Source organism: Schistocerca gregaria, chromosome 1 (genome assembly GCF_023897955.1).
Source record: "Schistocerca gregaria isolate iqSchGreg1 chromosome 1, iqSchGreg1.2, whole genome shotgun sequence".
Taxonomy (NCBI): Eukaryota; Metazoa; Arthropoda; class Insecta; order Orthoptera; family Acrididae; genus Schistocerca; species Schistocerca gregaria.
Window position 1 is genome coordinate 587083253 of NC_064920.1, and position 17783 is coordinate 587101035.

The 17783-nt window shown below is 42.0% G+C and overlaps 1 protein-coding gene across 1 annotated transcript in view; it reads right to left on the reverse strand.

Moving 5' to 3' along the window:
• The window catches only part of LOC126362802 (mucin-19-like), a 39012-nt gene extending 24445 nt beyond the window's left edge, over nucleotides 1-14567 (reverse strand). Inside the window, exon 1 of the mRNA XM_050007915.1 lies at nucleotides 14378-14567. Coding sequence (XP_049863872.1) covers nucleotides 14378-14567 — 190 coding nt within the window. The remainder of the gene's footprint in view (nucleotides 1-14377) is intronic.
• Between the last annotated feature and the right edge of the window lie 3216 nt (nucleotides 14568-17783).

The following is a 17783-nucleotide window of genomic DNA, read 5'->3' on the forward strand; positions in this document are numbered from 1 at the left end:
TGGTTTTTGCACAAATTGTAAATAGCTTTCGCTCCCTGTATTTAACCCCTGCCATCTTCAAAATCTGAAATAGGGAATTCCAGTCAACATTGTCAAAAGCTTTCTCTAAGTCTACAAATGCTAGAAACGTAGGCTTGCCTTTCCTTAATCTTTCTTCTAAGATAAGTCGTAGGGTCAGTATTGCCTCACGTGTTCCAGTATTTCTACAGAATCCAAACTGATCTTCCCCGAGGTCAGCTTCTGCTTATTTTTCCATTCGTCTGTAAAAAATTCGTGTTAGTATTTTCCAGCTGTGGCTTATTAAACTGATAGTTCGGTAATTTTCACATCTGTCAACACCTGCTTTCTTTGGGATTGGAATTATTATATTCTTCTTGAAGTCTCAGGGTATTTCGCCTCTATCATACATCTTGCTCACCAGATAGTAGAGTTTTGTCAGGACTGTCTCTCCCAAGGCCGTCAGTAGTTCCAATGGAATGTTGTCTACTCCGGGGGCCTTGTTTCGACTCAGGTCTTTCAATGCTCTGTCAAACGCAGTATCGTATCTCCCATTTCATCTTCTTCTAGATCCTCTTCCATTTCCATAATATTGTCCTCAAGTACATCGCCCTTGTATAGACGCTCTATATACTCCTTCCACCTTTCTGCTTTCCCTTCTTTGCTTAGAACTGGGTTTCCATCGGAGCTCTTGATGTTCATACAAGTGATTCTCTTATCTCCAAAGGTCTCTTTAATTTTCCTGTAGGCAGTATCTATCTTACCTCTAGTGAGATAAGCCTCTACATCCTTCTTTCCTCTAGCCATCCCTGCTTAGCCATTTTGCATTTCCTGTCGATCTCATTTTTGAGACGTTTGTATTTCTTTTTGCCTCCTTCATTTACAGCATTTTTATATTTACTCCTTTCATCAATTAAATGCAATATTTCTTCTGTTAGCCAAGGATTTCTACTAGCCCTCGTCTTTGTACCTACTTGATCCTCTGCTGCCTTCACTACTTCATCCCTCAAAGCTAGCCATTCTTCTTCTACTGTATTTCTTTTCCCCATTCCTGTCAATTGTTCCCTTATGCTCTCCCTGCAACTCTGTACAACCTCTGGTTCTTTCAGTTTATCCAAGTCCCATCTCCTTGAATTCCCACCTTTTTGCAGTTTCTTCAGTTTTAATCTGCAGCCCATAACCAATAGATTGTGATCAGAGTCCACATCTGCCCCTGTAAATGTCTTACAATTTAAAACCTGGTTCCTAAATCTCTGTCTTACATTACATAATCTATCTGATACCTTTTAGTATCACCAGGGTTCTTCCCATGATTCTTAAATCATGTGTTAGCTATGATTAAGTTGTGCTCTGTGCAAAATTCTACCAGGCGGCTTCCTCTTTCATTTCTTAGCCCCAATCCATATTCACCTACTACGTTTTCTTCTCTCCCTTTTCCTACTGTCGAATTTCAGTCAGCCATGACTATTAAATTTTCGTCTCCCTTCACTACCTGAATAATTTCTTTTATTTCATCATACATTTCTTCAATTTCTTCGTCATCTGCAGAGATAGTTGGCATATAAACTTGTACTACTGTAGTAGGTGTGGGCTTCGTATCTATGTTGGCCACAATAATGCGTTCACTATGCTGTTTGTAGTAGCTTACCCGCATTCCTATTTTCCTATTCATTATTAAACCTAGTCCTGCATTGCCCCTATTTGATTTTGTGTTTATAACCCTGTAGTCACCTGACCAGAAGTCTTGTTCCTCCTGCATCCGAACTTCACTAATTCCCACTGTAACTAACTTTAACCTATCCATTTCTCTTTTTAAATTTTCTAACCACCTGCCCGATTACGTGATCCGACATTCCACACTCCGATCCGTAGAACGCCAGTTTTCTTTCTCATGATAACGACATCCTCTTGAGTAGTCCCCGCCTGGAGATCCGAATGGGGGACTATTTTACCACCGGAATATTTTCCCCAAGAGGACGCCATCATCATTTAACCATACAGTAAATCTGCATGCCCTCGTGAAAAATTATGGCTGTAGTTTCCCCTTGCTTTCAGCCGTTCGCAGTACCAGCACAGCAAGGCCGGTTTGGTTATTGTTACAATGCCAGATCAGTCAATCATCCAGATTGGGGCCCTTGCAACTACTGGAAAGGCTGCTGCCCCTCTTCAGGATCCACACGTTTGTCTGGCCTCTCAACAGATACTCTTCCGTTGTGGTTGCACCTACAGTACGGTTATCTGTATCGCTGAGGCACGCAAGCCTCCCCACCAACGGCAAGGTCCATGGTTCTAGGGGGGAGAAAGATCGAGATGGTCCCATAGTTTCTCAACTGGGTTTGTTAGCCACGGGAGTATGCTACACTGGTTGGGCAGGAGAGTACAGTAAATTTTTTCCTTGTGCTCTTCCAACAACGCACATAGAATGAGAGTTGTGAGGTACGTAGCTTGGCCTCCTAGTAAATGCCATCTTAGTTGGGAGAAATAAACTGCATCGAGGGATGTACATGGTCAACAAGGATACGTGCATACTTGGGCTGATCTGTTGTACCTTCCAGAATGACGAGAGCACCCATGAAAACATTCCTCAGACCACATTGCTACGACAGCGTGTTTGCTTCGAGACATTTCACGCCATACACACCATCTGTGCGATTGAGCATAAAACGTTCCTCATCTCAAACGCCCACCTGTCGCCACTCGATCGACGCCCAATTGGGGAGATACTGCCTTCGTCGCCGATGAAAATCAGTCAGCATAGATGCATGAATCCGGCATCTGCTGCAAATGCTATACGTAGCAATGCACATTGTTGGTAGTCCTTTGTCTCACTAGTTGCACGTCTATTGGCCCGTACACATCTCCGCAGCCTTCGTTCGCCCTTGTATCGCAGTTGCCTCGGTAACAGTTGACAAATTTACCCGTTTCGGGAATGCTTCCAGCCTCGGCCCGGTAGCCAGTAATCATGCCCGCTGGGCCCCAGATAAATCGCTCCAGTTCCGCCTCACGCTTTCGCGCGTCCTACCAATACGCTTCATATACCCACCACTATTAGTGGAACTTTAATGTTTTCTAGTGATCAGGGTACAAAAATGTTTGCTTGTGAATTAATAGTGACAAATAGTTCACTATTAATTGGAAATGTGTACAGATCCCAGCTAGGAAATATTGAAATATTTGTAAGGAATTGGCATACCTTACCATGCTGTCAGACAGCAGCAAGTGCATAATAGTCTGTGATTTCCAGGTAGATTTTCTAAAGGACTCCCATAGGAAACATTATCTTCAGAAAACTATTTGGGTCATACAGTTTGTTCTCAGTATTTAAGACTGCAGTACTAACGATAATAGAATCCTAATTGATAATCTCTACTTCGATGAGGCTCAAAGGAAAATACAACTATTGAGTAACAGTGGTCATGATATACACTACTGGTCATTAAAATTGCTACACCACAAACATGACGTGCTACAGACGCGAAATTAAACCGACAGGAAAAAGATGCCGTGACATAAACATGATTAGCTTTTCAGAGCATTCACACAAGCTTGGCGCCGGTGGCGACACCTACAACGTGCTGACATGAGGAAAGTTTCCAACGGATTTCTCATACACAAACAGCAGTTGACCGGTGTTTCCTGGTGCAACGTTGTTGTGATGCCTCGTCTAAGAAGAAGAAATGCGTACCGTCACGTTTACAACTTTGATAAATGTCCGATTGTAGCCTATCGCGATTGCGGTTTATCGTATCGCGACATTGCTGATCGCGTTGGTCGAGATCGAATGACTGTTAGCAGAATATGGACTCGGTGGGTTGAGGAGGGTAATACGGAACGCCGTGCTGGATCCCAACGGCCTCGTATCACTAACAGCTGAGATGACAGGCATATTATCCGCATGGCTGTAAAGGATCGTGCAGCCACGTCTCGATCTCTGAGTCAACAGACGGGGACGTTTGCAAGACAACAACCATCTGCACGAACAGTTCGACGACGTTTTCAGCAGCATGGACTATCAGCTCGGAGACCATGGCTGCGGTAACCCTTGACGGTGCATCACAGACAGGAGCGCCTCCGATGGTGTACTCGAGGACGAACATGGGTGCACGAATGGCAAAAAGTCATTTTTTCGGATGAATCCAGATTCCGTTTACAGCATCATGATGGTCGCATCCCTGTTTGGCGACATCGCACATTGGAAGCGTGTGTTCGTCATCACCATACTGGTGTATCACCCGTCGTGTTGGTATGGGGTACCATTGGTTACACGTCTCGGTCACCTCTTGTTCGCATTGACGGCACTTTGAACAGTGGACGTTAGATTTTAGATGTGTTACGACCCGTGGCCCTACCCTTCATTCGCTCTCTGCAAAACCCTACATTTCAGCAGGATAATGCACGACCGCATGTTGCAGGTCCTGTACGGGCCTTTCTCGATACAGAAAATGTTCGACTGCTGCCCTGGCCAGCACATTCTCCAGATCTCTCACCAACTGAAAACGTCTGGTCAATGGTGGCCGAGCAAGTGGCTCGTCACAATATGCCAGTCACTACTCTTGACGAACTGGGTATCGTGTTGAAGCTGCATGGGCAGCTGTACCTGTACACACCATTCAAGCTCTGTTTGACTCAATGCCCAGGCGTATCAAGGCCGTTATTACGGACAGAGCTGGTTGTTCTGGGTACTGATTTCTCAGGATCTATGCACCCAAATTGCGTGAAAATGTAATCACATGTCAGTTCTAGTATAACACATTTGCCCAATGAATACTCGTTTATCATCTGCACTTCTTCTTGGTGTAGCAATTTTAATGGCCAGTAGTGTAGTAAATAAGTTTATTACAGTATAGGTAGTCCTAAGTGGAAATCAGCCAGTATAATTAATGATTCGTGGACACATATGTTTCAGAATAGTTTGCTAAAAATGACTTGGAGTAAAATTTGTAATGTAGCAAATGCTGTCATAAATATTGATCTATTCCATTATAAATCTACATCTTTTTTTTTTTCAAAATATAATTCAACAAACCTAGTCGGAAAGGACATTTAACAGTCAGGTAAAATATTGTTGATCGCCATGCTTAAAATATTGTGTAAGAAGAAAATTGATGTGTTGGCATTGGCAAGCAGAGAGCCTTCAGTAGCTGCAAGCTGCAAGCACTGGTCAGAACTGCCGAGAAAAATTACTAAAAATAAAAAAGTATGGATATCATGTTAGAAATCAGTAACTCTGGTAACATACTTAAGTCAGTATGGAAAATTGTATAACGGCAGAGAGGACAACAGGCCTTAGAATAGATTAACATCACTACTGATTTGAATGTGAGGGCCATAAATCGTCACAGGAAGCAGAAATGTTAGTAATCATTTATAAAATGTAGTAAAAAATATAGGGACGAACAGTTCAAGAAAACAATCAAAGCAATATGTTGTAAATGCAACTCTTGTAAAATTCAGTCATATGAAATCAGGAATTTTATGTATTCCCTCAAAAGTTAAAGCTCATCTGAACTGGATGCCTTTTCTATTAGAGCACTAAAGTATAGTTCCCAAATTAATTTCTTAAATATGTAGCGTACCACTAACTCAGGGCAACTTTCCGAGACATTGTAGTTTCTAAGGTTATTAAATCGCTCTTAATGAGGGTTATAGTAGAGATGTCAATAACTACTGACCAATTTCCCTAATGACAAGATTTTCCGAAATATTTGAGAAGGTAGTGTAAATTGGAATAGTATGTCACCTCAGCGACAATAATCTCCTCAGTAAGTCTGAAGCTGGAGGGCTGCTGAAATAAGAACGTCGTTCACACGTTCACTCAACAAAATAACACCGGTTGGCTTTTCTGTGATGTATCTAAGACGACAGAGTGTGTGAATCACAATATTCAACTAAATGTTACTGAGGCGCTACGAATTTGATGGCGTAGTCAGGAAATGGGTGACGTCAGTTCTAACTGAAAGAATGTAGAAATCTATGCTTAACCAACATCACTAGGGGATATTCTTCTGCCTGCGGAGAAATCAAGGCTGAATCTTAGAGCCACTATTCTTTCTCGTGTATGTAAACGTCCTGTCTAATAAATAGCAAATGGAACTGGGGTTTCTTGCGGATGACACTAGTAACGTACACAGTCCAAATGTACAAGCAGCAATGGAAAATATGGTTAATAACGTACTTAAAAGTATTTTTGAGTTGTTTTTTGCGAATGATCTCATTCAATTTCAAGAAGATACAGTACATTCAGTTCTTCACATCTAGAGGTATAACGCCGAATTCATGTATAACTGGTCTAGCCACTTCTAAAATGGGAGAGTTTAAAATAGAAGAAGCTCGTTTTGGATCTCCTAAAACTAGTTTAGACACTTTTCTACTTCGAATCACTACAGATCCTTGGAACAGACGAATCAGCGCCTAGACACATTCTTCAAATTGTCATTCGGTAGTATTATATGGAATAATGATCTGGAGTAGCTCTCTTTAAAAAAGAAGGTCGTCATTGCTCAAATTCTTTATGAAAAATGTGTGGTGTGCACCCACTATCTTGTTGTAAACATCTGTTTAAGGAGTTAGACATATTTCACGAATGCTTGGCAGTATATTTATTCCTCAGCATTTTCGTAAATAATCTACAGCAGTTGTAACCTAACAGTAATGTACATAATTACAATAACAGAACAAAATATGAGATCTGTTACTCCACATTAACGCTGTCTTTAGTAGAAAAATGAGCGCACAAAGATGCAAACAAAATTTTTGCCACTTTCCTAGTATTTAAATCGCCCGACAGAAAGAAAAGTTAAATTATAAAACAAACTGAGTTTCTCCTCAGCAACTCCTACAAGAATTTTTGTGTTTGTAACCTGTAAGAGGCGGTCGGTTGGAATTGTTAATCAAATCCGTATTTTATATACAAAAAAAAACTTTGTAATTGGTCGGCTTGTAGACGTATTTACAGATGAATCCATATGTGAATCTCACATGATTTGTTCCACATTATTAAGATTAATACTACAAATGATCCGTGGAACGTGAGCCTAACTACATGTGGCAGTAATCATGAGTATTGATGATTATGTTGCTTGCTTGCGTTGAATTTGCCTAATTCTATCTTACACGATTCTTCAGATTTGCCGACAAATTCCAATTGTATATTTACTTGTTCCGTTTGTGTAATGTACAAGAATCAGCATAGGATTTTCATTAAGCCACCCATGGGATTAGGTCTTGTCTCATTTATTAATACTTCGTCAGTGTTTGTATGTACTGGGGTTCATGTTTTAGTAGTTTCTGAGACCATATCTTGCTGTACTTCAAAGTGTGCCAATGAAGGATACACTTATATTTTCCTGAGAAGTTTCATTTTTATTTCTTGAATAATAATGGTAATTAATTTCCAGTCTATCCTTCGTCATTTTTTCTCCCATGAATATTTCGATACTTACGGCAGTCATTCTCAGTTTATATTAATCCTTTGTCGTCCTTTTCTAGTTAATGGGAGCATAATTCACTGAAAAGCAATCTGCATTCCGCAGAACTAATTTAGTGAGAAGCAGCCCCTAGGAGATAACACGTTTATTATGAGCCATCAGTCTTCTGACTGGTATATGCGGCCAGGCACAAATTCCTCTTTTGTGCAACATCTTTGTCTCAGAGTAGCACTTGCATCCGACAGCCTATGCTCTCAGTTATTTGCTGGATCTGTTTCCAAGTCTGACTACCCTTATAGCTATCTGATGCTGATGCGTGTCCTGCCATCCTGTCCCTTTTTCTTTTTGTTGTCTTCCGTACGTTCTTTCCTTGCCGATCCTGCGGAGAAGTTGCGCATTCGTTATCATAACAGTCCATCTGATTTTCAACATCACTACATCTTGAAGGCCTCGATTCCCACCGTCTTTACAACGCCGTGCTCCAAATGTACATTGTCAGAAATTTATTCTTCCAATTAAGGCTTATGTTTGGTACATAGACATTTCTTCATCCGATTAAGGCAAGTTTTTAATACTATTACACATCTCATGGCCAGGAATGCTCTCCTTACCTGTGCAATTCTGCTCTTTATACCCTTGTTACTTCGGCTGTCATGGATGTTTATACTTGCAAGGTAGCAGAACTTATCTTCATCTACTTCGTGACTACCAATTTTGATGCTAAGTTTCCCGCTATTCTCATTTTGGCTACTTTGGTCTTTTTTCTCTTTACTCCACCTTCTTTCCAATCGATTTTCAGCGAACACCATGTAGGTTTCAGCTGCTAATAACTTTGAGCCACTTGCTCTAGTTATGAAGACATCGAGATTTGGTTACCTTGTGGTTCACGCTCTGGACTATAAAGTGTTAGTCAATGCACAGTTCAGTTTATATCTGAGAAGACAGCATTTCGTCTATAAGGGGAGTCGCAGTTGCACTTACAGGTTGTGCTAGGATACTTCAATGTTTTCGTTATAATTCAACATTAATTTAACACAAGTTAGAGGCCTATTCACTAACTTCATTGCACAATAAAAGTCTTGCTGCCTACTATTTCACCTATGTATGCAATTAATTCATTAATGTCGATTCATTACCTATGCACTTAGGTTGAAGTAGACAGGTGGCAATCAAAACATACAATAACAACAAAAAATGTATAATACGATTTATTAGGACACATTCTTTGAACTCTTGATATCTTAATGTTGTACATCAAAGCTACTTTAACGATTTAGAGACTCCAATCATGTAGGATAGACTCCCTAATAACTACATTGTTACAAGCCATTGACCCACAGTGGGAATCATGTAGAACACAACATCAAAGGGACATTTAAGTTTTACAGAGTTACAGGCAAACGCACAGTTATACAGGTAATGGACATTAGAGGTCCATGTGTGGAGACCACAGAATAGCGTGTTTATCAGCAGGTGTGTTGCTGGGCTCCTCTGCTAGCCCATTGTCAACACCACTGTGCCAGGCTATTTTATTTACTCCATGGTAGTTAGCGCACTTGACACTGCCTTACAGCCTGGAATTTGTACCATGCACCACTCTAGTCATGCTACACACCTCCTATTGGTATGTTAAAAATCCAGTCACAACTCGATTTCCGAGTGTCTCATGCATCGGACAGTCAGGACCTGGTCTCAATGAAGTATTTGGCTACCGCATTACTTACGCCAACTCTTTAAAGAAGATATAACTAAACGTCTTTCATTTAATACAGTGAACCACACATTATAGATTGAGACATGAGATGTTCCCCTCAGCGCAGTGGAACAGGTACTTAGATATGTGAATGACTTGAAGACTTTAAGTAATAGAGTCTAGTACGTTGTCTTGGATGTTGAGCGTTTGTCAGTGAACAAGGTCTTGCCCGAAGGGTCCCAGGCAATTGTGACATAGCTGGGACTAGTCCCTGTGTGCATAAATGATCTGTTGAATACAGTGTTTACTCTCGACTCGGGAGCAAACGGAAAAGTGTTGTCAGTAGGTGGGTGTAGTTGAATTAGGATGATTTGGACAGATCGTCCATTTGTTGTGATGAGTGTCAGTTTGTACCAGATGTATAAAATGTAACTTAATGTAGATTATTATGAGAAACAACCATGTACATATAGAATATAGTATTACTGAGTCAAGTCAGTGAAACATGTAGGCTTAACATCGCAAGTAGTGGGACAAAGAGAGAGCTGGTGCATTTTGTTAATGCAGGTTGCCTACGTCAGGGACAGGTATGCACTCAGGGGCAAACTTATTGTTCTCCTTTGATTGACAGTTCATTAACCCATTGTTCTCCTTTGATTGACAGGTCCTTAACCTAATGTTCTACTAAGAGGATCCTTCCTTTTGATTAACGGGTGCTTAACCTATTGCCCCCCTTTTCCTCCCACTCCACTCTCACCTAGGAAACCTCCAACTAACCCCTCCCCCTGCTGTTACGGGTACATTACCTGAGTGCATTCCTGCCCCTAATGTAAGCACCCCCTCTAGCAAATACTCCAGCTCTCTTTGTCCCACTACTGTCACAAACCAATGTGAAATGAAATATATATCCAAGGTCGATAGTAAGGAGCATGAATGGTTTGTTTCGGTTTATTGGGAGTTCTAGGGAATGAGAACGTTTCCAGAGAACTTATGTGGTCCATTCTTGAATACTAATTGAGTCTCTGTGATTCTCAGAAGGTCGAATTAAAGGAACACACCGAAGCAATTCGGATGTGTGGTGGTAGAGTTGTCACTGATAATTTCGACAAACACATCATTATTGCGAAAATGTTCCATGAAATCAAATGGAAATCCCTGAAGAGAGAGGCAGTTCTTCTTGCGATGCCATATTGAGAAAGTTTAGAAAAGTTTTATTAAAAACAGACCACATAACGACTCCATTGCCACCAATCCATATCTCGCAAAAAGATCGCTAAGACAAGAGAAATCAGGGCTCATAAGGAAGCACATAGTGGTGTTTTCATCGTTCTATGTGCTAGTGGAACAAAAAATGGAACGATCAGGACGCTGACGCTTGCGTGATTGCTTGTGGAGCACACAGACAGATGTGGATATAAATGTAGATCTCTTCTTCATTCCTTTCAACTAGAAAGTTTCACCTGCAAAATGGGTTAGCCTTCCGTATGTCCCTTTACCACTGACTAACTCCTAAGGTACTCTTATGATATTAAAGGCCATCAATGGAAGAAATGAATTCACCTTATGGAGACATAGTACTTTGAGGTATACACCGCATATCATAATTCAGAAATAGCTGTGAACGTAAACTACTTGGGTCTCTTTGATTTATCCTCACTCCTTCCGTTACCCCAAATACGAATTTACACCAAAAAACATATTATGATTCTAATTAAGCCACCAATTTTTAATTTTTTAATTTTAAATAACCCACTCTCCCAGAATATCATTACATGTGGCACTTAGCCTTCATATATATATATATATATATATGTGAAGGCTAAGTGCCACATGTAATGATATTATATATATATATATATATATATATATATATATATATATATATATATATATATATATATATGAAGGCTAAGTGCCACATGTAATGATATTCTGGAAGAGTGGTTTATTTAAAATTAAAAATTGGTGGCTTAATTAGAATCATAATATGTTTTTTGGTGTAAATTCGTATTTGGGGTAACGGAAGGAGTGAGGATAAATCAAAGAGACCCAAGTAGTTTACGTTCACAGCTATTTCTGAATAATGATATGCAGTGTATACCTCAAAGTACTATATATATACTGTACTATATATATACTGTTGATTGACATTTTGATAGACTTCCAAAACGTCAAATTACTTTAAAATCAGCAATTCTGATGCTGCATTCATCATGTAATTTGTGCCATAAAAATTTATAATTACGTTTCACGAAATTTTGTCTGGAACATTGTTATATCACGAAAATTGAAAAGCAATCAACAGAAAACTGGATTTAAGTCTTTTTGAGCCACACTTCAATGTAGAAGAATCCTTACACCAACCTACAGCTCTGCTCTTTGCGGAAAAGTTTTGATAGATAACAGGGATACACTTGCATAACCTCGATGTCTGAGCAGTTGTCTTCAAGGTACATGAAAATAATGTTTAGCTCCCAGCCTGGTCCTAACATTTCACTTTGCTGCAACTTCGTCAGTCTGCAGATTCATTTGTCTTCTCCTTTACTGAAATACCATCTTATTTTGTATCAACTTACTTCCTGAGCTATTTTCTCCACCCATGGACGATGATGCTTGCATACCTGAGGTGATTTCTAAAATAACAGGTGTGTTACATAGTGTGTGCCAAATATACGTTGGAGCATGCAATGAACGTGGTGGTCCAGATCAAATTTTATTTTTCCAATAGTTATCCACTCCTACGGATTTGTCGTTGGCTTGTAGCAGGTCACTAATACTGTAGGGCTCCGGCAGTAGTCGGCACATGAGCAGATGTGCCTCGTCTTGTACCTCTCCACATCCGCAAAGAACGTCGTCATCGTTAGTCAGCAGTCCCCACTTGCACAGATTAGTTTCGCATCTGGGTACACCAGCCCTCAGCCTATTTAGTGTCCTCCACACTGCATAAGGAAGTTTGTTTTCAGGTGCCATTTGCTCTTTTGGTATTATCTGCAGTGCGGTTTGTTCATTCTCCCATTTAAGGATTCTATTATCGTCCTGTGAACTGTCAAGGATCTTGGTTCTTGCAATAAAGCTATTTCTAGACTTAAGCCTCCGAGCCTGAGTGACGTGCCCATTCAGTGGGTGTCGAGAATCTGTTTCTTTCTTTGTTCTCTCAGCATCTGCTGCTACCTGCCTTCTGATCTTGGATGGGGCAATTCCAGCAAATAGGTACAAATTACCCATTGGTGTGAGTATGAGACAGCCTGTCACATTTACACTTACATCAACCTGTTTAGCATGTGCAGATGCTTCCCATACTGGCGCTGCATAGTCTGCTGCAGAAACACACAGAGCGAGTGCTGATGTTCTCATTACTGATGGTTGAGCTCCCCATTCACAGTTAGTCAGCCTGTGAGTGCTGTTATTCCTGGCTTTAGCCTTGGTGTTTTGGCAATGCTGCTTGAAGGAAAGCGTTCTGTCAAGTACAACCCCAAGGTATTGAAGTGTTGGACAGTGCTTTAGCTTCTTACCTTACCATGTTACGTCGAGATTAACTCCAGCATCTCTATTGCGCAGATGGAAAGCACATACTTGAGTTTTGTCTGGGTTTGGCTTGAAGTGATTGGCGTCGTAGTACTGAGCCAGTTCTTCAAGCACTCTAGAGAGATTTCCAGATGTTGCATCAAAATTTGGCCCCTGGAGCACCACAGCTGTGTCACCAGTATATACGAACAGTCTTGCATCTTCAGGTATAGGTTCGTCATTAGTGTACACATTATAAAGGATGGGAGATAGTACACTTCCTTGTTGTAAGCCATTCTTCTGAAGTCGCCATCTACTGTTCTTACCATTTACGGAGACATAAAATCTTCGAATCTGCAAAAGACTACCAATAACCTCTGGCGATAATAACGGCCTTGATACGCCTGGGTATTTAGTCAAACAGAGCTGGGATGGCGTGGACAGGTACAGCTGTCCATGCAGCTTCAACACCATACCACAGTTCATCAAGAGTAGTGACTGGAGTATTGTGACGAGACAGTTGCTCGGCCACCATTGACCAGACGTTTTCAATTGGTGAGAGAGCTGGAGAATGTGCTGGCCAGGGCAGCAGTCGAACATTTCCTGTATCCAGAAAGGCCCATACAGGTCGAGCAACATGCGGACGTGCATTATCCTGCTGAAAACTAGGATTTCGCAGGGATCGATTGAAGGGTATAGCCTCGGTCGTAACACATCTGAAATGTAACGCCCACTGTTCAAAGTGCCGTCAGTGCGACCAAGAGGTGATCGAAACGTGTAACCAATGGCACCCCATACCATCACGTCTGGTGATACGCCAGTATGGCGATGACACGCATCCAATGTACATTCACCACGATGGTGCTAAACACGGATGCGACCATCATGATGCTGTAAACATAACCTGGATTCATCTGAAAAAATGACGTTCTGCCATTCATGCACCCAGGTTCGTTGTTCAGTACACCATCACAGGCGCTCCTGTGTGTGATTCACCATCAATGCTAACCGCAGCCACAGTCTCCAAGCTGATAATCCACGCTGCTACAAACGTCGTCGAACTGTTCATGCAGATGGTTGTTGTCTCGCAAACGTCCCCATTTGTTGACTCAGGGGTCAAGACGTGGCTGCACAATCCGTTGCAGCCATGCGGATAAGATGCCTGTTGTCTCGACTGCTAGTGATACAAAGCCGTTGGGATCCAGCACGGCGTTCGGTACTACCCTCCTGAACCCATCCATTCCATATTCTGCTAACAGTCATTGGATATCGACCAACGCGAGCAACAATGTAGCGATACGATAAACCGCAATCGGGATAGGCTACTATCCGACCTTTATCAAAGTCGGAAACGTGATGGTACGCATTCCTCCTCCTCACACGAGGCATCACAGCAACGTTTCATCAGGCAACGCCAGTCAACTGCTGTTTGTGTATGAGGAATCAGTTGGAAACTTTCCTCATGTCAGCACGTTGTAGGTGTCGCCACCGGCGCCAACCTTGTGCGAATGCGCTGAAAAGCTAATCATTTCCATGTCACATCATTTTCTGCCCGTCGGTTAAATTCCACGTCTGTAGCAAGCCATCTTCGTGGTGTAGCAATTTTAATGGCCAATAGTGTATGTAGATGTTCTCTGCGCCTACATTTTCTGACTTCAGTCGGCGTAGGTCGGGTTCACACGGGGCTAGAACTGCAGGCTGGTGTGTACCGGCAGTTGAGTCCGCTGCCCGAGGCCGTGGCGCGGTGACTCGTCACGGGGAACAATGCGCTTCCGGCGCATATCCGTGCAATTAACAAGCGGGCTGGCGGGCTGGCGGGCTCGCAGCCCTTCTGCAGGGCCATTTGGCCGCTGCCGTTCGGGCTCCAGCTGCGCCTGCGCACGCTCTCCTTGCGTCATCAGCTGCGGCGGCCACGGTCTGCTACTGTACACGCGGGTGCACTCCATCTCCAGAGATTGCGCTTGCCGGCCCGCTGCTAACTGGAGTGTACGGCGAGAAACGGGTGTATAAGCTGCCGCTGCGACTGTGGCTCTGCTTCAATAGCAGGCGCATTTGTGAGCGTTTCTCTTGCAACTGTGTTACGAAATGTATACTTTTACTCATGCGAGTTTTTGTGTTCGCTCAGTTCTGTCATACAAATAACAGTTACTCGGGTACATGCGTGTACGCATAAACATAGACACATGCACACACTGACACAAACACACACACACTATTTTGATTCTGCAGCGTACTGCGATATTTGACTGAAAAGAACAGAGGATCTTCTGCAATCGAGAACAGCTCTCAGAAGTAATCAAAGATGTAAGTAACTAACGCTCGAGAGGGTGCACCGAGTTATCTAACACAGACGGGCTTGCGGCACACACAAAAAATTGGCCAGGTGCGAGTAGTAGACGCGTACCGAAGATTAAGTACAAACTTTACTGTATAGATAGTTCACTTATTCCGGTAATCGAGAATCTAGGCCATTTTTGCATGTTATCGACTTTGATAACGGCAAGATATAGATCCCAGGGATTCCAAGCTTTACCAGAATGTTTTAACCGCAGTATAAATGTGATTCAAAATCGTGAAGGAGCCAGATTATCATTATAATAACCAATGGTCCTCCATTCAGGCTGACTTGGTCGTAATGGTAAAAGTCAAATATCAGGCAAAGAATGACTTGAATACTCATATGATATGTTTAGGAATATATCCATCGGATATCCAGGAGTGATTACTGCATGTAGATATGGCGTTTCAAGTAGTAGTTGAAACAAACATTCACATACCCGTCATATGAGGAATAAAGTCATTCCTTACCTCATGGTGACTTTTACCACTGCGAGACAGTCAGCCTGAATCCAGAACTACTCGTTGTTTTATTTTCAAGTTTGACGTCGGATAACAAATCACAAAAGAAATATTTTTTTCATTTGATAGAATTACAAATAAACAATTTTAGGATATTTTTCTTTACTTCCAGTGTTAAACCTTACTTCATGCAAAATGTCGTGATTCGTTGTCAGTGAGAATTACCCTATGATTCTGATGAGTGAGTTTGCAAGTGAGCTGACATGAATAGTTGCATCCGTTGATCATATTGACCTAGAACATAACGCTTATATACTACCAATGGACCACAAATCTTGGTATGTCACATTAATTTCAACTAAATAAGAAAAGATGAGCGGAAACACAGATAGTTGGATAAAAATGAAAGAATATATTTTTTCTTAGTGTGACATATTACAAATAAAAAGTTTTCGAATTCTTTTCCTGTCGTTTTTCTGTGAAACCTTTCTTTTTGGCAAGTTTCATGAATCAAGCAGAGAGGTAAGTACCCTATGGCTTTTGATAAGTGAGTTTGCGAGTATCGAAATATGTGATATAAATCCATATATTTAGACCACATTAACTTAGGTTCTTCAATTTCGTACACCACTATGAGAAGAAAGGCGATAGTATGTGACATAAATTTCAACTTGATAGATTCACCCGTTTCCGAGATAAAGCGATCTTAACAGGCAGACAAACAGACAGAGAGTCAAGTAAGCAATGACAAAAATACATTATGGCGTGTGTTATAGTTATAGTTTCGGGAAATATTTTTGGTTCTCATGTGAAACGTTTCTTTTTGCCGAATTTCATGATTCTAGACCAAAGGGAAGTAACGTACAGATTTTGATGAGAGAGTTTGCAAGTACACTACTGGCCATTAAAATTCTTACACCACGATCACGTGCTACAGACGCCAAATTTAACCGACAGGAAGAAGATGCTGTGATATGCAAATGATTATCTTTTCAGAGCATTCACACAAGGCTGGCGCCGGTGGCGACACCTACAACGTAATGACATGAGGAAAGTATCCAACCGATTTCTCATAGACAACTAGTAGTTGACCGGCGTTGCCTGGTGAAACGTTGTTGTGATGCCTCGTGTAAGGAGGAGAAATGCGTACCATCACGTTTCTGATTTGGTAAAGATAGGATTGTAGCCTATCCCGATTGCGGTTTATCGTATCGCGACATTCCTGCTCACGTTAGTTGAGATCCAATGACTTTTAGCAGAATATGGAATCGGCGGGTTCAGGAGAGTAATACGGAACGCCGTGCTGGATCCCAACGACCTCGAATCACTAGCAGCCGAGATGACAGGCATCTTATCCGCATGGCTGTAGCGGATCGTACAGTCACGTTTCGATCCCTGAGTCAACAGACGGGGACGTTTGCAAGACAACAACCATCTGTACGAACAGTACTATGACATTTGCACCAGCATGGATTATCAGCTCGGTGACCATGGCTGCGGTTACCCTTGACGTTGCATCACAGACAGGAGCGAATGTGATGGTGTACTCAATGACGAACCTGGTTGGACGAATTGCAAAACGTCATTTTTTCAGATGTATCCAGGTTCTGTTTACAGCATCATGATGACGTATCCGTGTTTGGCGACATCGCTGTTAACGCACATTGGAAGCGGGTATTCGTCCCCGGCTTACTATCGTATCACCCGGCGTGATGGTATGGGGTGCCATTGGTTTCACCTCTTGTTCGCATTGACGGCACTTTGAACAGTGGACGTTTCGCTTCAGATGTGTTACGACCCGTGACTCTACACTTTTGATTCCTGTGAAACCCTACATTTCAGTAGGATAATGCACGACCGCGTGTTGCAGGTCCTGTACGGGCCTTTCGGGATACAGAAAATGTTCGACTGCTGCCCTGACTAGCACATTCTCCACATCTCTCACCAACTGAAAACGTCTGGTTAATGGTGGCCGACCGTCACTGGCTCGTCACAATAGGCCAGTTACTACTCTTGATGAACGGTGGTATCGTGTTGAAGCTGGACGGGCAGCTGTACCTGTACACGCCATCCAAGTTCTGCTTCACTCAATGCCCAGACGTATCAAGGCCGTTATTACGGCCATAGTTGGTTGTTGTGGGAAGCTAGGTTTAAGTAGTTCTAAGTTCTTGGAGCTGATGACCTCAGCGGTTTAGTCCCATAGTGCTCAGAGCCATTTTTCTTATGACTCCAGTCATTGATCGAATGCGAGAATATTTAATAAATCGGAACACGTAATACGCAATTTTTCTCTGTTATCTGGACCCGGGATGTGTTGCTGGAGAACAGTACCATCGGATGGTGAGATCAAAATAATTTTAATG